General features: G+C 41.9%; 4 protein-coding genes across 10 annotated transcripts; 2 read left to right on the top strand and 2 right to left on the bottom strand.

Annotated features, from left to right (window-relative positions):
* Window positions 1-73: 73 nt before the first annotated feature.
* Window positions 74-11554, bottom strand: eif2ak1 (eukaryotic translation initiation factor 2-alpha kinase 1). Of its 5 annotated transcripts, XM_058062443.1 has the most exons (16): window positions 11352-11554; window positions 10604-10782; window positions 3741-3908; window positions 3514-3650; window positions 3371-3414; window positions 3199-3298; window positions 3033-3113; window positions 2849-2942; window positions 2706-2757; window positions 1885-2266; window positions 1712-1820; window positions 1535-1641; window positions 1349-1463; window positions 1187-1266; window positions 854-1087; window positions 77-473 (listed from the first exon to the last, which is right to left on the bottom strand). In XM_058062443.1, the coding sequence occupies exons 3-16, from the start codon at window positions 3874-3876 to the stop codon at window positions 351-353; spliced, it is 1794 nt and encodes a 597-aa protein (XP_057918426.1). In that variant the 5' UTR covers window positions 3877-3908; window positions 10604-10782; window positions 11352-11554; the 3' UTR covers window positions 77-350. The 5 variants fall into 5 exon arrangements, with proteins under 5 accessions (XP_057918428.1, XP_057918425.1, XP_057918426.1 ...); XM_058062445.1 differs by lacking the exon at window positions 11352-11554 and having other exon boundaries at window positions 74-473; window positions 10604-10781; XM_058062442.1 differs by lacking the exons at window positions 10604-10782; window positions 11352-11554 and adding an exon at window positions 4012-4554 and having other exon boundaries at window positions 75-473.
* On the top strand, window positions 5575-11163 carry pms2 (PMS1 homolog 2, mismatch repair system component). The gene is made up of 15 exons (XM_058062439.1): window positions 5575-5932; window positions 6240-6379; window positions 6468-6554; window positions 6620-6722; window positions 6808-6991; window positions 7511-7678; window positions 7758-7855; window positions 7911-8010; window positions 8080-8164; window positions 8238-8390; window positions 9025-9817; window positions 9905-10072; window positions 10438-10538; window positions 10615-10784; window positions 10861-11163. The coding sequence occupies exons 1-15, from the start codon at window positions 5919-5921 to the stop codon at window positions 11005-11007; spliced, it is 2511 nt and encodes an 836-aa protein (XP_057918422.1). The 5' UTR covers window positions 5575-5918; the 3' UTR covers window positions 11008-11163.
* Window positions 11555-11650: 96 nt separating the features above from the next.
* On the top strand, window positions 11651-20358 carry rsph10b (radial spoke head 10 homolog B). 2 transcript variants are annotated; one of them, XM_058062446.1, is made up of 17 exons: window positions 11651-11912; window positions 11977-12052; window positions 12419-12487; window positions 12582-12755; window positions 12947-13032; window positions 13996-14116; window positions 14184-14360; window positions 14424-14526; window positions 14592-14689; window positions 14773-14962; window positions 15089-15197; window positions 15310-15389; window positions 15795-15943; window positions 16650-16754; window positions 16862-16921; window positions 17077-17122; window positions 17224-20358. In XM_058062446.1, the coding sequence occupies exons 1-17, from the start codon at window positions 11785-11787 to the stop codon at window positions 17346-17348; spliced, it is 1896 nt and encodes a 631-aa protein (XP_057918429.1). In that variant the 5' UTR covers window positions 11651-11784; the 3' UTR covers window positions 17349-20358. The 2 variants fall into 2 exon arrangements, with proteins under 2 accessions (XP_057918429.1, XP_057918430.1); XM_058062447.1 differs by having other exon boundaries at window positions 17227-20357.
* On the bottom strand, window positions 17381-22709 carry dlgap5 (discs, large (Drosophila) homolog-associated protein 5). Of its 2 annotated transcripts, XM_058062437.1 has the most exons (19): window positions 22571-22709; window positions 22041-22276; window positions 21794-21972; window positions 21146-21217; window positions 21031-21070; window positions 20895-20960; window positions 20712-20798; window positions 20508-20582; window positions 20384-20421; window positions 20076-20299; window positions 19830-19997; window positions 19590-19678; window positions 19361-19521; window positions 19190-19294; window positions 18878-19121; window positions 18314-18807; window positions 18049-18211; window positions 17831-17874; window positions 17381-17722 (listed from the first exon to the last, which is right to left on the bottom strand). In XM_058062437.1, the coding sequence occupies exons 2-19, from the start codon at window positions 22264-22266 to the stop codon at window positions 17615-17617; spliced, it is 2583 nt and encodes an 860-aa protein (XP_057918420.1). In that variant the 5' UTR covers window positions 22267-22276; window positions 22571-22709; the 3' UTR covers window positions 17381-17614. The 2 variants fall into 2 exon arrangements, with proteins under 2 accessions (XP_057918420.1, XP_057918421.1); XM_058062438.1 differs by lacking the exon at window positions 17831-17874 and having other exon boundaries at window positions 17383-17722.
* Between the last annotated feature and the right edge of the window lie 405 nt (window positions 22710-23114).

The following is a 23114-nucleotide window of genomic DNA, read 5'->3' on the forward strand; positions in this document are numbered from 1 at the left end:
ACTACGTGAACACATATTTTAAACTTAAAAAAAAGCATGAAGTGTATTTCCTGGAACTGAAAACATTAACAGACCACAGGCCGTTAATAACATTTGAAAATAGGAATTAAGCCATATGCACAAAATCAGAATGTGTACTATACATTTACTTTCCCAGCTGTTGGCAAAAACCTTCGCTTTACATCATAAACATATTTACAATAGCTTCATATGAAATTCAAGATAAATGAATGATAAATAGTGCACCTTTATATACAAGTGCCCCAAAGTAAGACACATGCGCGCGCACACACACATACACACACATGCTAAATTCACACTATGCAGTGGACTTTTAAAGCAGTGGACTTTTAAAGTGTCAGGTCTTTTCCAACTCTTGAGTTTTGTGCACTTTGGAGCAGACATATTTGTTTCTTCAGATGTAAGATTTCTTCCTGTTGTTCTTCGACCTTTTTCTGCAAACCATAGATCATCTGAAAAAAAAACAAAAACATTTTTACCGTGAATGCATGAATATTTCATTGGTTCACTGCTTTTAACATCTGCAACCTAATTATCTGGTGCGGTGTGGGGGGGTAAAGGGCTTCGAGGACTTTCAATATATGCAATTTGAGTAGTTTTAGCCCATATTTGTGACTGACTTGATATTTCTCACAAATTTACTCTACTGTAACTTTAAGGTGTTGAGCCTAATCGGCACATAATTTGGTGGCACACATCTTGAGGGGACTGACAAGCAAATGTCTGAAATACATCTGAAAGTACTGTATACTAGTGTGTCTTCCATACCATTTTGAGCCCAACCTACAAGGGCAGTTATGAAAACAATATCTCTTTATTCCTTCCTACATACCACATCTTTATTGGAGAAGAGTTCACTCCGTAGAAGCTGGCTGGCTGTGGGGCGTACGCTGGGATCTTTGCTCGTCAGCTCCAAGATGTACTTGGCCAAGACTGGCCACTGGTCACTGAAGGAGTCTGGGATTTTTCCCTCTCTCAGGTCCCCGAGAGTCCGGACTCGTTCCATCTCTGTTCCAAAGGGCTGGAAAAGCTCAAGAGAAAGCACCCCAATGCTGTACATGTCTGACTGGGAGATAAAAGACAGAATTTAACAATGAAAAGACAGTAAAACAAAATGTAACGCAATGATTTGTATTCAACAGTCCCACTACAACAGAATAAATACCTTTGAGTCATAGTGAGTACTCTTCAGTTGCTCTGGAGAAGCATAAACAAAAGTACCAACACCTGTAGTGTGTAGAGACTCTGAAAAGGACACCGTAAACAAGACAATACATAAAACAATTTGTTATTTTGGTGTTAAATACTACGTGCAATGAAGTATTACCACCATTGGGCGAGGTGGCACTTTCGTGGCTATCTAGTATTAAACCACTGCATGCCAATCCAAAGTCACCAATGCGAACATGACATTCATGGCCATGGAGGAAAATGTTCCTTGGCTGTAAAGAAAGAAAACAATATTAAACTTAACGTACGTCACTTTTCTTTTGCACTGTAAGGTGAACGGTACCTTCAAGTCTCTGTGCATGATTCCCTGGGAGTGAATGTACTCCACTCCTTCAAGTATCCTTCTCAGCAGATTAAATGTGTGCTGAGCATCCACACATCCATACGGATCTGGAAAGAAGATTGCAACAATGATTTATATTATGTTTCAAGTATACTTGATGCTAAATGAATACTCTACATCTTAAGGCTTGATTCTCTTTGGGCTTGGAATTCCTCTCAGTCATCCAATCCTTGAGCGAGCGTTCACAAAGCTGCATTTGGATGTAGAGCATCAGGTGGAAGTGGACCTGGAAAATCATAAGCACAACTATTATTCCCATCCTGAAAAGGACACAATGTCAGTGGACCTACCTCTTTAGAAGGTCTTGTGCGTTGGTCGTCCCACTGCTCACACTCCTTTTCAACACAAGAGTTGTTGTTGAGCTCCACGCTGCTCCTGCTGGACTCCTCCTCCAAGAGTCCCGACGTGTCCCAACCAACGGCGGGACACTTGGAAGTTTTAACAGCAGCTCCCTGTCCCAGGAAGACGCAGGGTACATAGTTCTCGGGGATGCGTCGCCTCGTGTTCAGACACACCCCCTGACCTTTCTCCTGTGTCAGCGCTAAGTCTTTGACGGGTGGGCCGTCGCTTGGAGGCGGCGGCGCGCTCGAAGCGGCATCCGACTGTGGCTTGCTAAGACTTTGGAAAACTACGGAGAAGCTTGAGCTGCTGCCGTCTGGGACGTCATCACAGCTGCAAAAAAAAAAGATAATGAAGTTTGACATACTTAGTGTCTACTCACAAAGAAATGTGCAAAATAAATGTTCAATCTTTTTGGGATTACAGTGGATCCTGTCTATGTTGACAACTTGTTTTTGTCGACCGACTCAGGAATCACTTAAGTAGACGTTGAGACCCAAAGGGGTCATTTCTATGAAAAACTGCTCATGTTGCGAAAAACTGCTCCATAATCTCTAAGCAAAAAAAAAAAACATAACTGCTGTCTAGTTACATTTATCAATTTACTTTTTTGGATTGCTAGCAATTTGAGGAAAGTAAATGTACACGCAAAGGCTAGTTTGGGTTTTGTTGATGTCGACAACTGCTGATGATGCCTGTCGGGCTGGCTGAATGACGTCAACATACTCAGGTGCCACTGTACTACGATGAAGATAAAGCTTGGCATGAATACTTTTGTCCTAGCAGGTCAAGTGAAGCCACTTCAGGAAGGGGAATATCTGCATCTGCAGAAGACATTGCACAACTTTATGTAAGAACGTCATCACTGCTGACGCCATTATCGCCAACTAAAAAGAACGCCGGCAGTGTACTTACATGCCGCGGGCTGCACATGCTCCATCCACGCTGTGTGGTAGCCGACAACGTTGACATGCTGCAAGCTTGACAACACTTTCACTTCCCTCAATACCTACAGTGACAGCGGCCATAACAATTACAATGTGAGCTCATATTTTGTGAGCTCATGTTTTCATATTTGGCCGCCATTATGACAGCTCACCTTCATGCAATCATCCTTTGAGACTTTTTTAATGAGTATCTTCTTGACGGCGTAGCACTGCCCATCCAGTTTGTTCACCACCTTTAAGTGACAGGAAATAGAAATTCAAATTCCTTCCTTAATCGAGCCAAAACAGTCATATGTTTTAATAGCGTGTGATATGTACCTTATAAACATTTCCATAAGAACCTTTTCCGATTCTACAGATTTCTTCAAACTCGCTCAGGTAGCGTGACGTCTGTGCTTGAAACAGTCCCTCCTTCAGCCTGGGGTTGGCAGCAAAAACAGTCTGGATACAAATTCCAAGACAGCTAACAGGTCCATAAAGTAATATTTACCTTACAGCAGGGTTGTATGTGTTGATGCTAAGACATTGCTGTTCCTGCAGAATGAACCATAATAATTGGCAAAAACAAATTTAGATATGCATGGCTGTGGAGTGATAAAATATAGTTACTAATTAAATTAAATATGCTATTACCTGTGGGTACAGTGAAGAACTCGCAGCATGTAGCAGCTCAGTGAAGGCCCGGTTGTGTTGGAGTCTGACAGTGCTGAACTCGTCGCTTATGGCCAATGGCGAGAGAAGATTCATCGCAGCTAAACGCTGGCCGATTACTAACATGGGGTAAATAAAAACAAAAGTTTTGTGGAATTTTCCAGTTACTTAACACGACACAAGGCTGGATACTACAATGTAGTATTGACCTTTAAACAACAATCGAGAGCGTGCTGGGTTGCTTTCATAAACGAAGCAGAGGTGCTCCAGCAGAGAACCCAGGAGAAGATGGTTGGGGATCGCAGAGGCAAACTCTTGAACAGACGGGTAGCGTCTGCCCGCCATCAGCACTTCATGGTTGTTGTCCGTGTCAGAAGCTGGAGATACAGAAAAAAAAGGAAAAACAGGCTATCATTATGTATATGTTATACAAATAATTTGACCTAGATCAACTTCTAATGAAAAATGTCCCTCTCTTACCTTCTTCAATGACTTTTGCAATTATTTCAACAATACTTTTTTCTTCCTTGTCCATGTTCCCATAACAAAACATCTAGAGCAGCACTATTGACAACCTTGTTCAATTTTAAGGCAGAAATTCTCATCTAGTTAATAAATAAGGGGGGCGTGCACAGCAGTCATGCTTATCTTGAGGGGCCAGTGCACACCAGACCCCCACCTACCGATTGGCTGTGTCACCAACAGTACTATTTCTCATAAAGATGATACAGATGAGCACCGTTCCAGTATTAAGAATTTCAAATGATGTTATTATTGAATAGGCAATTACTAAATGGCATGCTAGGCATCTTTATTGTAAATAACATGAATATTAATGTGGCGTCTGCATCACATTTCCATTGTGAACTTAATGTCAATGGTAGAACTGATAAATAATCTAAAAGCAGGTAAATAAATGGTGGAGGGGGCGGACATCGGTCATGAACGTCTTAACTACGCCTCTGGCATTTGCTAGCAACTAGCAACTAAAGCCAGAAGCACTCACCTAATGTCGGATAGTCAGTGTACTTGTTACATAAAACAGACATTTGGAAAAAAAAAATCTGCTTACTGTCAAACTCCACCTCATCGTCGTCTTTGCTTGCCAGACTTGGCAGGCTATAGTCATGATTCCTGATGGGTTGAAGGAGACGGTTTCGGGAAACAAGAAGCTTATTATTACTGCTGCTCGAACATTCTTCCGATCGCAAGAGCCTGGTGGATGATGATAAACTGTACATTCTAATTATGGGAGACTAATTATGTATAATCCAAATTAACACGAGTAAAACCTAACGCACATTTTAGCGAGGGGTATTTTAAAACTTGGTAAAAAGCTCCATCACAAGTGACATCCAAAACTCTCACGAGTTGCACTCCAAGCGGTCGGCCATCTTGCCGCAAGCCTCTTAGGAACCGTCTGACAATACCACTTCTGTGAGCAAATACGATACGTTGCCAGAAAGTTCTGGAAAATATAAACCACCGACGCAGATTCACAGTATAGAATAAATATGCATTTACTATACAATATATTCGAAGTAAAACCAATACCACCACTAGAATTTTTTTGAATTCGTTAGACAGAATATGGTCACTTGCACATGCACTCTAAATCCACTTGAGGTCGAAACATTGCATCATTAAAGTTTTCGTGTGGATATGTACTTTATTTCTGAATACTGTATATGTTAATCTTATTTCAATTATTGCAATTGCTTAAATATTCCATCACAAACGAAACTCTCACAAATAGCACTCCAAATTATCTGCCGACTTGCCTCACTTTTTTAAGGAACCGTCAGACAATACACATTTGTTAGCAAATAGTATTCCTCTCCAGAAAGTGTGTATTTGAAAATATAAAACAAAGAAACAGATAATATTCTAAATGTAATATATATTAATAATATCATACGATTAAATGAAAATAAATACCCCCACTACAAATGTATTCATTCCTTTAAAACAATCCGAGAACTTGTACGTGCACCCTTAAAACCACATTAACTGAAAATGTGCTTTTTCATCGGTGGAGTCTAATTGCATTATTTGATGTGTCGTGTGGAATGTTTTATTTCTGTGTACATGCACATTTTATTTGAATTGTTTTAATAATTGTCTTTATTATCATCCTGTTGTTGAAAATGCGCACCACTGCGCAATAGTGACGCTTTGAAATATTATGTGTGGGCCAGGCAGTGCGCGGTACAGTTGAGATCTCAGTGTTTTGTTTACAACATGGCGGCTAGCTTTGCTTCACATGTTTGTCAATGAAAGCCAACTAAAAGGCCAAACGCCATTATAAGGCAGGGTAAACCTAGTTGTTCCGGTTCCCTCGTCTGGACATTTTTGCAGCTAAATTCAGCACCTGTTCCAGGAAGACGATGACTGACATATGGCAAGTTTTAGTTGTTTTTGTGAATGCTCACATTCATATCTATGGAGTCGATTAACAGTGGGAGATGAAACCGGAGTACCAGTAGAAAACCCACACACAGGGAGAACATGCGAACTTACATAGTTTTTTTTTTAATAAGCATAGAGGAGAAGTGAAAAATATCAATCTTATTGCGCTAGTGTTGATCCAATACTGATATCACCTTAGTATTGATACTCCCAGTGTTTGTATCCATCTGCCAACTCCTAACTTGAGTTAAATCATAACAAAACATTGCCATTCAGCTACTGTTTGTATTTTTGAATAGTTCTGAACCTGCTGGAGCCATCAGAGCCATTGACAAAGACTCGGTGCATCAAATCTGCTCAGGTCAGGTGGTGCTGACCTTGGCCACTGCAGTGAAAGAACTGGTGGAAAATAGCATTGATGCTGGAGCTACCAACGTTGGTAAGACAAGCAACTCATAACTTTCCCTTCAGCACAGTCATGTACAGTATGTTGTCATCGCTTACTGTCACTTCCCTGGATGTTGCAGATGTCAAGCTGAAGGAACACGGAATAGAACTAGTGGAAGTGTCTGATAACGGAAAAGGCGTTGAGGAGGCCAATTTTGAAGGATTAAGTAAGCATCGGGTTCATCTGTTCAGCTGATTGAAGGAACCTTATTTGTGAACGCTTGTCCCACAGCATTAAAACATCACACTTCCAAGTTGAGAGACTTCTCTGATCTCATCCACGTGGACACATTTGGCTTCAGAGGTGAAGCCCTCAGCTCATTATGTGCTCTGAGGTGACGTATCAGAACATCCCATTCATTTAGACTGGAATACCAAAACATGGCATGTTCATTTCCCGTTGTCACCCCCACCTACTAGTGACCTAAGTGTGGTGACGTGCCATGAGTCCAGTCCTGTGGGGACCAAGCTCGTTTTTGACCACAGAGGTCACTTGGTTCAACGACTACCTCATCCCCGGCAGCGAGGCACCACAGTCAGCCTGCAGCAGCTCTTCGTAACGCTACCTGTGCGACACAAGGAGTTCCAGCGCAACATTAAGAAGGCCAGTTATTGAAATTTGTTTCTAATGTTTGTGTATACAGAGTACACTCAACTGCCAATCCACCAGATACAGAGTGAAGCTAATGGTATGTGGTGTTGTACTAGCTCTGAACCTTTGCAAACAATAGCAATGCTAAACACATTGTTAAAAGTGTCATTATGCTATAGACAAGCGGACATTTTTTATATTGGGTCTTCCTTCAGTGTAAACCGAATAGAAGTATATTTTTCCTACCATGTTGGCTGTGAATGTAAGTATTTGATACTGCAACATGTCATTTATTCCAAATGGAAAATAGACTAACTGTAATAAGTTGAGATGTTCAATATCAGCATAAAAATAAGATATAAGTATGGGATTTTTTTTCTAGGTCATGAATGCATCTATTAAAAATGCTCTATACAACACATATCGGTATCGGAAAATGAGAGTTGGACAATATCGGCGTATCGGTTTTCGTCAAAAAAGCCAATATCGGACATCCCTAGTAATAATAGTTCCTTTGTCATGTTCTTTCAGGAGTTTACCAAAATGGTGCATGTGTTGCAGTCTTACTGCATCATCTCCACAGGAGTGCGCATTACCTGCTCCAACCAGAGTGGACAAGGGAAGCGCAACACAGTCGTTAGCACAAGTGGAAGTCAAAATATGAGAGACAACATAGGAGCAATATTTGGGCCCAAACAGGTTGGAAACTGTCATTTTTTTCAGCACTTTGTGTTTATTTCTAGGAGATATCAGACCATGCTGTTTATGTTTTCTGCAGCTACAGAACCTTTTAACTTTTCACCAAGTCTCCCCAAGTGAGAATATCATGGAAGAATATGGACTCAAGGAGGCAGACCCCACTAAAAGGATCTTTAGGTAAGTCGAACTGTTGCTTTGCATTCAGATGAATTAGTCTCACATAGCAGAATAGCATTACAGGGTTGGTGTCACAGGCAGACCATGGCGTTGGAAGAAGTGCCACGGACAGACAATTCTTTTTCATTAACAAGCGACCCTGTGATCCACATAAGGTGTGTACTGGATTAGTTAAGAAAGTCACAAGAGGGACTTTTCTTACTCTCGGACTTCTCGCCACGCAGGTGACTAAAGTCGTCAATGAGGTTTACCACATGTACAACAGGCATCAGTATCCGTTTGTTGCCCTCAACATAGAGGTTGCGTCAGGTAAGAAGACCACCATTAAGCCCATAAAGTGATTTAGGACGCATCGAGTTGAAGTGTAGCGTTCTCATTTCAGAGTGTGTGGATGTCAACGTGACGCCAGACAAACGGCAGATCTTCCTCCAGGAGGAGAAACTCTTGTTGGCTATTCTCAAGTCTTCTCTCAACGGCATGTTTGAGGCCGGTGTCAATAAGCTCAGTCTGAACTGCAGTCTCATACCCAGCAACAGTAAGATGACGTTATTTGATTTGTTTATACAGTCTTACAAAAGTGAGAACAGTGGATCCCCGCACGTGTGCAATGAAGCATTCACCGCACCACAAATTTGTGGATGTTTAATCTTGAACGGTCCTTGAACGTCCTTTGGGTGAGAGGCTGGGTACACCCTGGACTGGTGGCCAGCCAATCACTGGGCACATATAGACAAACAACCATACACACTCACATAATTAACCTAGCATGTTTTTGGAGTGTGGGAGGAAACTGGAGTACCCGGAGAAAACCCACGCATGCACGGGGAGAACATGCAAACTCCACGCAGAGATGGCCGAGAGTGGAATTGAACTTGGCTCTCCTCACTGTGAGGCCTGTGTGCTAACCACTCTAATCTAATATTTGCAACAGGCACTTTTATTACAAATGTTGATCCAGAATTGGAGGAGAACGTCAACATCAGTCAAGCTAGCAGCGAGATTTCGGTGGTAAAAACTCAGGTAATTTAGGATAAATTTGAGGATAAGCGGCATAGAAAATGGATGGATGGATGGATGGTCTGATTCACCAACGGTGTGACGAGCGGGATCTACTGTACTGACTTTTGGAAGATATTGTATATGGTTTGAAACCCCATCTTGTTTTGCAGTGACCGCATCCAAAATGCATGCATCTCCATCTGAAGAAAACGTGCCAGAACCCGAAGATAACAAGGGACGAGTGACACAAAACACAAAACCATCCCTAAATCTGGCCGGTCTGAAGGCTGCGTTCTCAAGTCACAACAGCTCCAATGTTTCCATCAAATTCAGCAACAGTGGCCCAACACAGAAAACCATTCAGACTTTTTTCAAGGACACTGTGAAATCTCATTTTAGCAATCCAAGCGTAAAAATTCCTTCAGAATCCACCCAAAAGTTAAACACACCCACTTCCTCAGTGGGGAGGTCGGTGCTCGATGGGTTCAGGTATGGCAATGTTGCTTCTTGCAGTGATACGGACTCTAAAGACATGGATCGATCCAGTTGTGACATCAGTCCTTTGTTAGATAGTCAGAAGAATGATATGGAAACACCCAGCGTCAAAAGTGAAGCCTCTACAGAGTCAAGAAAAAGCCATAAAGTTCTCCAGGTGATGGAATTGCAAGCTGATCCTAACACTTACAGTAAGCGCTTATACGTGAGTCCAGATCCTAAGAGAGCCAGGAAACAGATTCCACACACGTCTACGTCGTCCTTTGTAATGGACGCGCCCGTCTGCGTACAAAAGAGGGTGGTGTCTCACTACTTTTCCTTGGAAGAACTAGCAGGTAAGATTAGGAGGTTACGGGACCAAAAACAGAAGCAAAAAGACTGCGAGGAGCTTCAATACCGACGCTTCAGAGCCAAAATCAACCCGGGAGAAAACCAAAGTGCCGAGGAGGAGCTAAAGAAGGAGATCAGGTAGAATCACGTATCGTACTTCAATGCTGAAATTGAATATTTTCACTCAATTGTTTTTTTCGTTTCTATTTCACTCGCCCCCCGTAGCAAAGATACGTTCAAAGACATGGAGATAATTGGACAGTTTAATTTGGGCTTCATCATCACCAAGCTCAACTCTGACATCTTCATGATCGACCAGCACGCCACTGATGAGAAATACAACTTTGAGCTGCTGCAGCAACACACCGTGCTCCAAGGACAAAAACTCATCGCGTAAGAAGCAAAATCCAGATGCATTTTCTATATTACGTCCGTATATTATGTCCATGAATCCAACACAATCGCATCAAATAAGTACGGGTAGATTGCAATTAAAAACTGGATATCATATTTCTTAGCGCAGAGAAAAGAAGTTTCGGTAGTGTTTTAAATCATCAAAATACGTCCAGATAATGCAAATATTGTTATAATGTTATCATCAGTGTACGTGTTAATGCATGAATATCATGGATCATGGAAATCAAACCATGCAACACTGTAGAGGTTTTTTTCTTCATATCAAAATAGGTGTATCCAATGACAGCATTGTAAGCTAGCTCATATTAACTTGTTTTCTTATGTTTCTCTTATATTTGCAGCCCTCAGAAACTTCATCTCACCGCAGTGAGTGAGAGCGTACTGATGGAGAACATCGATATTTTCAGAAAGAATGGCTTTGAATTTCTTATTGATGAAGATGGTATGATTATTTCATCATCGTTTAGATTTGTACACATATTGAACTTTTTTATTGAACCCCCTTACTGTCAATGCAGGTCCGGTGATGGAAAGGGTCAAGCTGGTTTCGCTGCCCACAAGTAAGAATTGGACGTTCGGGCCAGCAGACATCGAGGAGTTGATCTTCATGTTGAGTGACAGCCCAGGGGTCATGTGTCGACCATCGCGTGTCAGGCAGATGTTCGCCTCCAGAGCTTGTCGGAAATCTGTAAATTCACACCAGTGACATTTGAGGACATTTTAGAAATTGTCGATAACATTTGTACCGTGTTTGTTTTCCCCAGGTGATGATCGGTACAGCCCTGAGCACCAGTGAGATGAAGAAACTGGTGGTTCACATGGGTGAGATTGAGCAGCCGTGGAACTGTCCTCATGGCAGACCCACTATGAGACACCTACTCAACTTGGATATCATCTCACAAGACAGATAGCATCATGAACTACTTTCTTTAATCCAAAGATGAGGATACATCCTGTATATATTTAGTTCATATTCTATTTGTGACTATTTTTTTACAGGTAAAATTGCTCCTTTTACACTTTTTATGTTAAAACTGTATATTAAATGTTTTTATGCCAAATTTGTAAAAAAATATACACATGTGTATTTTATTTTTATGACTTTTTGAATGGGTTTAGTCGCCCATAGAAAGGTTTTGATCAACTCAGGAAACAAAAATGTTGCTATACAGTGCTAATATGTTGTATGCTAACAAAATAATTACTCGTTGGACATGTTATGAATTAATGAAATGATTGGACTAAACATACTTACAGAATATGAATTCGGATCGACACCAATTAGATTTTCAAACAGAAGTTTAACACATTTATGCCTGCCAACGCTGGAATTTTAGCGTTAGCGAAAGTTCCAGTTAGCTAACTGGAAAGTTTACGAAAACACACAACATCACACGACCCTTGCATCAACGAATCCACTAATTTACGTTATTATTTGTATATGTGGGTGACCCTAGCTATAGTGACGATTTCTGACGTCAGAAATGTGCAGGTAAACGTTGGTAATGAACTGAGTTGCTACTCTCGTTGCCAAGGAGACGACAACAACATCTAATCACTTCCGGGCTCGAAATTTGGGTCCTACTGGCAGACGCTCTGCCCTTTTCTTTGAATTGAGTTTTTTTGTTATTAAAATGTAAAGTTAAAGATAATATTAGAGACATATCATTGCTTTTAACTACTCGGATATGCAATACCAAAGTAGACCTTTACAGAGATGGTCTGGGAATTTCAAACAGGCGCAACCTGGCGGCGACCAGCAGCACAATTGCCCCCTGTTTGACCTGCCTTCGTACTTTGTCTTAACTTTCCAACGGTAAATGAACTTTCGTATTACAACTCTGTATTGTTCACAATAATGAATATGGCGTATCTGACAGATATGAAGGAGAAGACGAAGAAGGCCAGTTTCATGGGCGAGGTTTTGCCAGGTTTAAAGGAGGCCATGTTTACAAGGTAAACTTGCTTATGCAACATTTGGAGACAACCATATACAATGTTATATAATGTACTATAGCATACTGTCCTATTTTAAATTGGAACGGTTTTCATCCAAACGCTAACGATTTTCCATATTTTTTTGGAAATACATCCACGTGCATGAGTTAGCACGAGTGGTTAGCATGTTGGTGACACGGTCAGGTGATCCGGAAGACCTGGGTTCGAATATCCATTTGGGCCCCCCCCGTTACTTGTTACTTTAAATTGGCTTTCATTAAATCGGAATGATATGCTTTTTCCTTTGCTGCAGAAATGAGTACATTAACTGCATGAATTAAAACTATATTACCGGCATTGCATCTAAAACATTGTTTTTTTAAGGGTATGTTCTCCATGGGACTCATGCATGGAACCGGTGTCTTCACATGGGTTGATGGGGTGACATTTGAGGTAGGATAATTATGATTTTCATTTATAATTCACGCTGAAACGGGCATAAATATCTATAAAATATTAGGATGCATTACATGTTCTTGTCCAACAGGGAGAGTTTGTGCGCAACATGCCCATGGGCCAAGGCATGTACATTTGGCCAGATGGCAGCTCTTTTAAAGGTGACGTGTGCAACGGTATCAGGCATGGGGATGGAACCCACAAAAGTGGCAAAGGCAAAGCGACGTACAAAGGTCAATGGAATCACAGCAAGAGGCATGGAAAGGTAACATAATTTTTGCTTTCCACATGTCTGGGTTTATTTGCATCACTCTATTGTTGGATGTATTTACATATAGATATATACATATATCAGCAAACATCAACTGTATCTTATCAGATTTTGGTGCCCTTTATCGTGAAAGTCCTGGATCCCAGGGAACTTTAGCTCATATTGATGTTTGTTCTTCTTGTCAGGGTACTGTGTATTACAACCAGGAGGAGACCTCTTGGTATAAAGGAGACTGGGTGATGAACAAAAGAGAGGGCTGGGGCATAAGACGGTAAGATTGCAGTGATAAAGTATTTAATAATTTTTTAATGCATTTTTGTCACGCTTGATTGTTTCAGATCAAATAATAATTTGACTAAATAAGTCCTGCAAACAGAAAATGTTGATTTTATCGAGTAAGGAAAACAAATCAACCAAACTTACATGTCCCGAAGTGAAAAAAGATGTGGGGTGGGGAGACTTATGTTATCATTTGTAGTAATATAAATTGGGCATTACTTTGGGCATAATTAGTTGTATTCATTCATTTTCTACCGCTTATCCTCACAAGGGTCACAAGGGTACACCCTGGACTGGTGGCCAGCCAATCACAGGGCACATATAGACAAACAACCATTCACACTCACATTCATACCTATGGACAATTTGGAGTCGCTAATTAACCTAGCATGTTTTTGGAATGTGGGAGGAAACCCACGCATGCACATGCAAACTCCACACAGAGTGGGTGGAATCGAACTCCGGTCTTTTAGCTGTGTGGCCTGGCGCTAACCACTCATCCACCTAGTTGTAATACAGTATTATTACAGTATCCCCTAGCAGATTTTTTAAAAGTGTCATTTTATGTTTTTTTTGTATGAACATGCTTTATGTTCTGCGTTCTTGTGGTGTATTAGAGCAATCTATTGGTGCTCTGTTGTATGTATCTGTTATTGTTACCGCTATTATTACCAGTAGAGGGTGTCGTATACTTATGGGATCGGTGAAGACTTAAGCGGCTGGAGTAAAAATGTCTTCAATCTACCTGTCAGTCGGCTAAATATAGCGCCACAACGGTCTTGATTGGCTAAGGGAGAAGCCCTCCCGTTGCGGAACCTATCCATCACGATAAACAAGGGAACGCTGCCCCCGTCTTGGATTGGCTAGTTTGCTAGTTTGAAGTCTGTATATGGCAACGCACTGTACACAGTACATGATGTACGTATTTGGTCGTATGTGGACTCTCTCCCATCAGCTACCCGTCCGGTAACGTTTATTTTGGAGAGTGGAGGAATAACTTGAGACACGGGGAAGGCACCATGAGGTGGGAGAACGCGGGACAACTCTACATTGGCCACTGGTTAGATGGAGTCCAGGTAGGGATTTGTATTAGACCGCTGTCATGCATATGTTCAGTTAGCTGATTCTGATTCTCTCCGGCAGCATGGCCAAGGCACACACGTGTGGCTGGTGAAGCGCACGGATGGATCGGAATTCCGTCCCAGCAATCAGTACACTGGGAATTTTTTTCTGGGTCAGAGAAATGGACAGGGGATCTTTTATTATGCCGGCGGTGCCACCTATGAGGGAGGATGGATCAACAATAAGAAACACGGGAAGGTATGAATATGCATTTTATAGACAACGTGACTTAAGTTGTGTAAGTCATGCTTTTATATTTAGGGAAAAGTTACCCTCAAAGATGGCTGCGTGTTTGAAGGACAGTTCCTGAATGACAAGATGGTGGCTCCTGATGTGACGGCAAATAAAGCGCCTGTTCGACAAAGTACATCACTATCCCATCTATACATGACGTTCTACGCTTTCATAAAATCCAATGTGCATTTCCAGGTTTAGATGAGTCTAGTCTTGGACCAGACATGACCGTCAACATCGATTGTGTTTTGGAGAAATTCCCACAAAGAAAACGAGACAATGAGCACAAACAGGTTAAGCACCCGCATTCCACTGTTTCTAATATTTTGTCCATCTAATAAGTAGTAAATAAGCTCATGTCCTTTTTACCCAACAGGTGAGGTTCGTGCTGCTGAGGCACAAGACGAATCTTAGAGCGGTCTATCGTTTCTACAGCCGACTGGGCCATCGGCAGATTCCGGGTAGCGCCTTCCTGCTGTCCCGCATGCAGATGTGGCGCCTGCTCAAAGACTGTCGCATCCACCATCACGGCATCACCTTGACGGAGGTGGATCTTTGTATCAGAGGTGGGAGACTAAATAATTTCCTGTACGCTAGCTGTCTCAAATAGTTTTGTAATTTCAAAAGCATTGCAAATTAGCAATTATGGAATTGTGATCCACATCAAATATTCAATTTTTTTCCTTTTTTAGATAATCCGGACCCAGCAGAGGTTCACTCCCCCTTAACTCCCATCATGCTTTGTCGTTTCCTCAGCTGCCTGGTGGTCATTGCTTACCACATCTACCAGGAGGATATTGAGTAAGAATTGTTTTACGTCCTTACAGAGCTAGCCGCTACAGCACCACCACCCCCCGTGCTAATATACCATATCAAATTCATATTTATCATTATTCCACCTTGTTACATACAGGCCATCCAATTGCATTTTGGCTTCCTGCTTCTCCAAATTCCTGACAGATGACATTTTTCCAAATGCAATGAACGTCAAAGGTAAGTAGAATTTAATCCTACGTCTTCTACCGCTTATCCAAGGTCAGCCTAAGCAGGGGAAGCTGACAGAAAGCCAGAGGCATTCCCAGGCCAGTTGAGAGACATAGTCCCTCCAACGTGTCCAGGGTCTTCCCAGAGCGTTCTAGCGTTCAGACACACCCTGAACACCTCTCCAGGGAGGCGTCCGGGAGGTATCCTTACCAGATACGAAAGCATTGGCATCGGTTCTACTCAGTTTCTCCCAGATGACAGTGCTTCTCACCCTAAACTGGGGCACCACCACCCCAGTCAATAAATACCCACTGGATTGGTAGAAACCCAACATCAATGGAATATTGTGTCAATGTTTGCCAAAGCCTCCAATCTTTATGATATTATACTCATTATGTTTAACGATTGGCCCAGGCTTCCTGTTTAGCCCACCCGGGCATGCGGTTGTAGCTGCGGACTACCTGACCAGAAGCCTGGAGGTCTATCAGGCCTACTGCAGAGCCAGTGCACCCCCCAGAGACGACTGCACCATGACAAACCGCCAAATGCTGCTGTTGTTTCAGGTAAGAATGTCAATCAGGAAAACGTCTGAGTCCGCCTTAGCAAGCAAATACAGTGGTACCTTTTGGTCTGACAAAAAAAAAAAACCAAGCCATTTTCCCATAGGACATTTGTTCCAGACATCTACAAATATGAACAGAAAGTACTTCATAGAGAATATTGTACTTTTACATTTTAAAATGAAATGCAGTTTTTACCTTTATTGGAGAATCTTCTTGGCAAAGATGAGAAGATGACGATGAGGTCCGTTTCTCAGCTTCCGTATCAAATTCCTTCTTCCTTCAAGTTCTTTGGCCCCATGGCAGGTTATTTAGCACAGACACTAAGTCGCCAAGGGTGTTTTGTTTGGGCACGCAATGTCGTGGAATGACAGTACAGGGCACACGGACTAGTTTGTTACATTAATATTGTACAAATATTATAGAGTTATATTGTACAGAGTTTGACAGGAAAGTATTGACGCCAATATAAGATGGAATTTGTTCCAAAGAAAAATATGAGTCGTCTTATAAAATATGAGTAGTCTTATTGTGAACATTTGGACCCAAACGACAATATTTTTCCAAAAACAGGTGTTAAAAAAAAATAGGGGTCATCTTATATTTTGGTTAATATAATATTTTAACAATGAAGGGACAAAGTATGAGCATATAAGAAAAGAAAATGCCTTTCAATTTCTCTGTTGGTCTACTTTGTCCTCTCCACCAGGACCTCAATATTTATGACAGTAATCTGACTGTAAGAAACATCATGCAAATCATCTGTGAAGAGAGCCTTGATCCCAGCAATATGTCTGCATGCATGGAGCTAGAGGTACGTGCCTTTCTATTAGTATGCACACATTCATCTATTATTATTATTATTATTATCTATTATTCATCTATTATGCCCACACTTGCCTTCGGTTTTCCTTACGGCAGATTACATTCCTGGAGTTCTTCGAGGTACTTCTTGGTTGTGCTGAAATTAAGTGTCAAGAGGTTGGTGGAGTGTTTTTTTTTGGTTAATTAAACAGCAAAGAATTATTACAGAATTATAATTTAGCAACTCTGCCCTCAAGCTAGATCTTGTTTCTCCCAATTCTATTATAGTTTCTGAAACTAATTCATTAAAAAGGAGTTTTTGTGCTCAACAGATGGCAGAGCCTTACCCCAAGATGAGTCTGTTGCTTGCCTCTTCAGGTTTGCCGACTTAGATAAACATTTATTCATTCATTATTTAGCATAAACTTTGATGCAAGAATGTGCTTGTATTTAGAATACCATTTTTCCATTTCCTCCAGCAGCTCCGCGTAAATGGCAACAATTACTGCTCAAATACTGTCAACAGGAAGCTTGGAGTCGGAAGATCCATCACTTTTTCAACCAGTTTTTCTTCCCTGCGATAGACCTTCTCCAGTCAGAGTGATGTGGGTCTATATTAATGCTCATTCTAATTTTCCATCCCTGCTTGAGTATAGGTGCGTCCTCGTATGTTCCAGATCTTTTTGCTCATCAGATAAAAAAAAAATGTATTTTTGTCCCAGGCTTATAATGACCAGACAAGGTCTTTAATCCTACTGAAATCTTTAATTACAAAATACAGCTAGCCAAACTGTACATTTTTTTGTAAAAAAAAAAAAATGCCTACATCAAATATGTATCCCTTTAAAAATAATAAGCAGTGATTAAAAATTAAAGAGGAGGAGTGAAGTACATGAGGTCACTCGGACAGACAGACGGGCGTATGCGGTCCTTGGGGTTCGGGGTGAAGAGAAGCAGGGACGACGCTGCTGCCTGGGCCTGTATATATAAATATATATATTAAGCATAGAAATAAATGCATTGTTAATATTTAGCAATGAGAAAGATGTCAGTTTAAAAGTTAGAACAGAAAAGAAAAACTAGAACCTGTGTCATCTGTGGGCTTAAAGGTGAAGACTGCGTGGGCGGTGCTGTGGTGAGTATCAGTGTGAAGAAAGAGACTTTTTAGAAAGCAGTAGTGACCCAAGTGCATCACCTAGCCCAACATAACGTGCATTTCCAGGAGAATAAAAGAACCTGTTACGCTCTAAGATGACAAAAAATATATATATATTGTATGTGTTGCACCTACGGCATAATCATACCTTCTTCCTGCTGAGTCAAGTGTTCAGATGGACCTGCGGGACTCTCCATCTTCACATCAACTGTCATTGGCGACAGAGTCTCCATGGAAACCGGGCGCTCTGGTGACAGGCTGCATCTCTGTGAAGGCTGGATGTAGCGCTCAAAGTCCAAGCCTGCAATTTCCTTTAAAAAAAAAAAAAAAGCAAAGACGTGCATTGACGTTTGGCTGTGAAGGGTTAGATGAATGGTGGCTCATACAAGATGTTGCCAGGTGTTGACATTTACCACAATATCAGGCGTGGTGCACATGGACCTCGGAGTCGCCTTTGAACTTTGCACAGCGGGAGGAGACCCGCTCACAGTGGGGGAGGGCGGGTGCTGCTGGAAAGGGGTGCTGCCGGGCGTCAGCATGAAGCTCAAGGCTGTATTAACGTGTTCGGCTGCTTCGTCTTCATCTTTCTGGATGGAAATAGCAGGAAGTGCACACATGGCCGATTCTTGCATTGAGACAATTTCAGTCTTCAACTGGGGGTGCCCCGAAGGGGAGAAAGAAAGAGACTTCTCGACAGAAGCCGGTCCTCTTGGACAAGACTGAGGGGTGTCGTGCTGCGGCCTTGGAGTACATCTGGAGCTTTCCTTGGCGTGAACCGGAGTACCTCCAGGAGTTTGTGCCAAAGCAATGGAGCGTCGAGTGAGTCTTCTGGGGGTAAGGATGCTGGTGCAGGGAGAGGCCTGTGGGGGCGCGGCGGCACTCAGGCGGCTGGATCTTCTCAGACAGCCTGCAAAGCAGAGTAATCGTATAAATGACATCCCAATATGGAAAAACTGTCGTTATGAAGGTTCACTCACTGGATGCCTTGGCTGGGCTCTCCACACTGAAGAAGCCTCCATCAAAGACCACCGTGTCAGTTTGTTGCGCTGCGGCCTGGCTTTGTGCCCCCTCGGGAGGGGCCGTGTCTTCCTGAGCGTCACCGGAAGCCTTTGCCGCTTCGTGTGCCTGCTTTTTAGCTCTCATGGCCGCTTTGACTGCAGCCAGGCGAGACGTTGCCATGGCTTTGGTTCCTGCGGGCTTGGCGGGTGCTGCTACTGGTTTCTGGTGAAAGAATAGATAAACATATCACTCCGAAAAAAAATTATAGAAATAAAGACACAATATGTCACCTTGACTGCTTTCCTCTGGCGTGGCGGAGGCGGCTTGTGCTCCTCCACCCACCCTCTGGCCTCCAATTCACACAGTGCATCAAACTTCCTGTTTACATCTTCTACCTGAGAGACAACAATGCAACATATTATCTGTTGCCATTAAAAAAAAATGCAGTTTTCCTGTTTTACCTGGAAGTAAACCATATCCCAGAAACCCTGCAGGTCGCTGCAGGTGGTGATCTTCTCCCCTCGGCGTAGCTCGCAGTCATCCACCAGGCCGCTGAACTGGTTGAAGCGCTCCTTCATGAGCAGCCTAGCCTGGCCGACGGCTGTACGCATGCGGTCTCTCACTGAACACGCATGGAAGTGTGTCATTGTCACAAAGTGACTGATATACATTTTAAAAGATGTTACCCACTTTCTTCAGGGATGGACTCATCTTCTACTTTGGGCTCCCACAGAGCACAAAGAGATGTCAATCTGTTGGTCTCACCGGAAATCTCCGACCTGCACGCATACAGGAAACACTTCCAATTTGACGGATTCATTCGGAATACAGTGGTGTGGGAAAGTATTCCTGATTGTTTTGCATGTTTGTCTCACCCAAAAAATACTTTTCCACACCAATCCTAGCTTTTCATTCTGGTGTCTTGGTTACCTGAAGTACAGCACATCATGCTTGGATTCCAGGGGGCTACTTGGGGCTGGAGAAGCCACCCTGGGACGAGGAGGAGAGCGGCAAGGGGATTTGGGTGGCGAGCATCCGCTCGGCTCAGCTTGAGGTGCATCACTGATTCCGAGGGCGGGTGGGTGATTGAAGCTGGAGCTGGAGAAGCAAAATGGTAGAAGACATCAGCTCAAGTAAAAGATTTTTTCCAAAAACTGTGACTGAGGGCCTACAGACCTCGGGGTGAGAAAGGCATCGGCCGAGCGAGGAGTGAGAGGCTCTAATTTGAAGGCTGACAAGCCAGCAGGAGCCTGGAAGACAAAGTCCTTCGGAGCGAAGGAGGACAAAGAGGAGGGCTCCTCAGCTGGTTCTTTGTCCACCACCATATTCTTCTCCTCAGGACAGGTAGTCGACTTGAGGGGTTGAGACTCTTCTGGCTCCAGATAATGAAGATCCTTTGACTTGAGCATAGACATAATTCACAATTAAAATAAAAAAGGTTAATTTTAAAACATGCTGTGTGTGAGCGTCATTCAGATGTTTACCTGGGATGTAGCAGAATGGATGCTAAGCTTGCTATCAGCTAGAAAGACATTATTATAGTTATATGGATTATATATAGTTATATGGATGATTTGATGGGGGTGAGGAATTCAAATGTGACAATACCTTTGCAGTTCCTTCCCTTTCCAGAGGAGGGCGCCAAAGAGTTGATAATGGCTCTGCTCCTTGTGATTCTTTGGTCTTTTGGTGAGTAGAAAAAAAACATTTGGTGTTTACAATGGTTACATTCAAGCACTCAAAATCAATTTAAGTTTTTTTTTTTTTTTTTTAAAGGGGGGGGTTAAAAGAATTAAATTAAATTTAGCATACCTGCACTGGGCTCGTTTTTCCCAACAGGGACGACTGTAACAGGTCTGTTGCCTGACAGTGTGGACTGCCCTCGGACTGTAGGCACCACTGCAATGCAAATAAGGAAACAAGATAAGAGAAAACATGATAGCCGATAACGCAACACGGTTTTATTACACGGGGATTCTTCTTTCTGGTAGTCACCTGCACAGATGTCCGTCTTCGCTTTAGTCGGAGCCGCTTTGACAGGAGCTGCCCTGGTTGGTCTCTCTGTAGCAGAGAAAAAAAAAAAGCCTCATTCACGAGAAATTTTAATGTTTAAAAGATGCATTCAATGTACCTTTCTTTGCCATTGTATTTGGATTGTGTGTCTTCAGAGGCTGGAAGGGTGGAAGAAGTAAAAAAGGCACAGTTCATGGAAATGATTTCAAAGAAGATATTAGATAATATGGCACCTTCTGCAATTGCTGCTGTTGTTGTTTCATAGAGCGAGTGACCCTGGTGCTCTGTGATGAAGCGTTGTTTGTCTACAATCAAAATAAACAATACATAAACACACATAGAAATATCCCTGTATTAGGAACACATGCACAATATGGACAAGAAGCATGTAGCAAAATTGCCATCACAAAGATAGTAAGGCCTTTTTTTTTAATTATTATGGTCTGTATCATAATGAGACGTTTTTAATATTTTTTTTAATAGTAAGTGGTTTAATGGCACAAACCTTTTATGTGCAATATTAAGGGCTCTAAATGCAATATACTAAGTTCTATGTGAAGTATTTCCATAATGCCTCATATTAACTCACTAGCAAGATCTCAACGTATAGACTGGTCATATATTTCATCTCGTTTCATATTATCTACATACTGTATTGTATATAACTCTGGGAAAAACTGTTGATTTTGTTAATACTTGGGTTGTTTATATTGTTTATTTTTCTATATTGTGTATTTTTGTACTGCTTAACTGATTCTGTACTCTTGCTGCTGTGCAATGCAAATTTCCCCACTGAGGGACGAATAAAGGCATATCTTAATCTTATCTTAAACAGGAAGCCATTTGGTAAGTGCAATTTAATGTGTGGCTTTTTTGCTTACCTCCTTTGCTTTGCATGCAGGTAGAGGAGGTAAAGCAAAAAGAGACAAGTCTTTATGATGATACAGGCCAGTCTTAAACACTCCTTTTCGCTCCTTCTCTTGCTTTTCCTTCTCTTTCTGCAGGGCTTTTCTCTCTTTCCAGCGTGCAAGCAGTTTCAGCCTCTCTTCTCCAGCTTTGTCTGTGGATTCAAAGGAAAGAATTTAACCACCATTAGGAGAATTCCCTCATGGAGATGTGTGAACTTACTTTTAGCATGGTTTGTTATGGCCTTTATGGTCGACGTGTTGGTCACAGCTATGGAGGAATCCAGACAGGACACTTCCAGCTCCTGGAGCTTGTCCAGCTGCCTTCGTGCATCTACAACCTTGCCTCTGTTCTCCTTCTGTGACTGAGACATTCTACGGGCCATTTTCACCCTCATCATGGACACGCTGCTGTCCCGTTGGCGAAAGTGGGAGAATTTGGACTCCATGTTTCCGTGTCTGTAGTAGATAGAGACATATACACAGATTCGAACTTCAGATATCAATAACTCCCAAACGAATGGTTATTACTTAGCAAACTATTCCTATTTCCATGTTCATTAACCGTATTTGTAGTTTACTGAATCAATGTATTGTTAACCGAAGAAAGTGCCACGACGTCAACAACAGCTAGTCAGCGACTGCAGTATTAATACCTCCGACTTTCATTTAGCTAACAAGAAGCTCATAAAACAACGCAAACGATAGCTATTCAGACAAAAAAATCTGATAATTATTAAAGATGTGACTTACCTAAGTGTTTTCTTTTTCTTATTTACAACAGACAGAGCGATCAGCCAGGAAGTCAAACTATCATGGCGGTTAAAGTTTGAACGTAGTCTTAAGAGCTGATTGGTTGAAAATCATAACAGCATATTGGCTTCTGATTGGTTCTTTCACTTCCGGTCCAGCCTTGTTGGGCGCTGAAATGTTTTGAAATGCGGAAGTGTTGTGACGCAAAGGTTATGGTACGGTTTGTACTCCAATAATGACATTGCAGGATAAGCGGTATAGAAAGTAGATGGATGGATAATTACGTTGACATTTTAAGTTCTTTGGCTTTGAGTATAATTTATACTTCCAGATCTACATATGTTTCCTTGCCTCCTTTCCTATACTATCCATCTAACTCCAGTTTCAGTGGGGACCCAATCCACCTCTAAATGCCACTACTATCACTTCGCAATTATACAACCAAATTATATAACAATTCATGGTATTACAGAGTTGGGTATTAATACTTATTAGTACTAAAGCAAGAAGCCAGTTAACTATATTGAAATACATCTCTAAAAAA

The sequence above is a fragment of the Doryrhamphus excisus genome, chromosome 22 (assembly GCF_030265055.1).
Source record: "Doryrhamphus excisus isolate RoL2022-K1 chromosome 22, RoL_Dexc_1.0, whole genome shotgun sequence".
Taxonomy (NCBI): Eukaryota; Metazoa; Chordata; class Actinopteri; order Syngnathiformes; family Syngnathidae; genus Doryrhamphus; species Doryrhamphus excisus.

Excerpts from the sequence above, each read along its gene's own strand:
- pms2 (XM_058062439.1), top strand. Across the intron at positions 6,380-6,467 it reads TGCTGGAGCTACCAACGTTG|ATGTCAAGCTGAAGGAACAC; the intron begins GTAAGACAAGCA and ends TGGATGTTGCAG. Across the intron at positions 7,679-7,757 it reads CAATATTTGGGCCCAAACAG|CTACAGAACCTTTTAACTTT; the intron begins GTTGGAAACTGT and ends TGTTTTCTGCAG.
- eif2ak1 (XM_058062440.1), bottom strand. The coding sequence starts at position 4,772 with ATGTACAGTTTATCATCATCCACCAGGCTCTTGCGATCGGAAGAATGT. Across the intron at positions 2,267-2,705 it reads CTTGACCTGCTAGGACAAAA|CTGTGATGACGTCCCAGACG; the intron begins GTATTCATGCCA and ends TTTTTTTTGCAG. Across the intron at positions 1,267-1,348 it reads TGCCACCTCGCCCAATGGTG|AGTCTCTACACACTACAGGT; the intron begins GTAATACTTCAT and ends TGTCCTTTTCAG.
- dlgap5 (XM_058062437.1), bottom strand. The coding sequence starts at position 22,266 with ATGGAGTCCAAATTCTCCCACTTTCGCCAACGGGACAGCAGCGTGTCC. Across the intron at positions 21,071-21,145 it reads AACAGCAGCAATTGCAGAAG|CCTCTGAAGACACACAATCC; the intron begins GTGCCATATTAT and ends CCACCCTTCCAG. Across the intron at positions 19,522-19,589 it reads TGAGTCCATCCCTGAAGAAA|TGAGAGACCGCATGCGTACA; the intron begins GTGGGTAACATC and ends ATGCGTGTTCAG.
- rsph10b (XM_058062446.1), top strand. The coding sequence starts at position 11,785 with ATGCAATACCAAAGTAGACCTTTACAGAGATGGTCTGGGAATTTCAAA. Across the intron at positions 12,756-12,946 it reads ACAGCAAGAGGCATGGAAAG|GGTACTGTGTATTACAACCA; the intron begins GTAACATAATTT and ends TCTTCTTGTCAG. Across the intron at positions 15,944-16,649 it reads AAATGCTGCTGTTGTTTCAG|GACCTCAATATTTATGACAG; the intron begins GTAAGAATGTCA and ends CCTCTCCACCAG.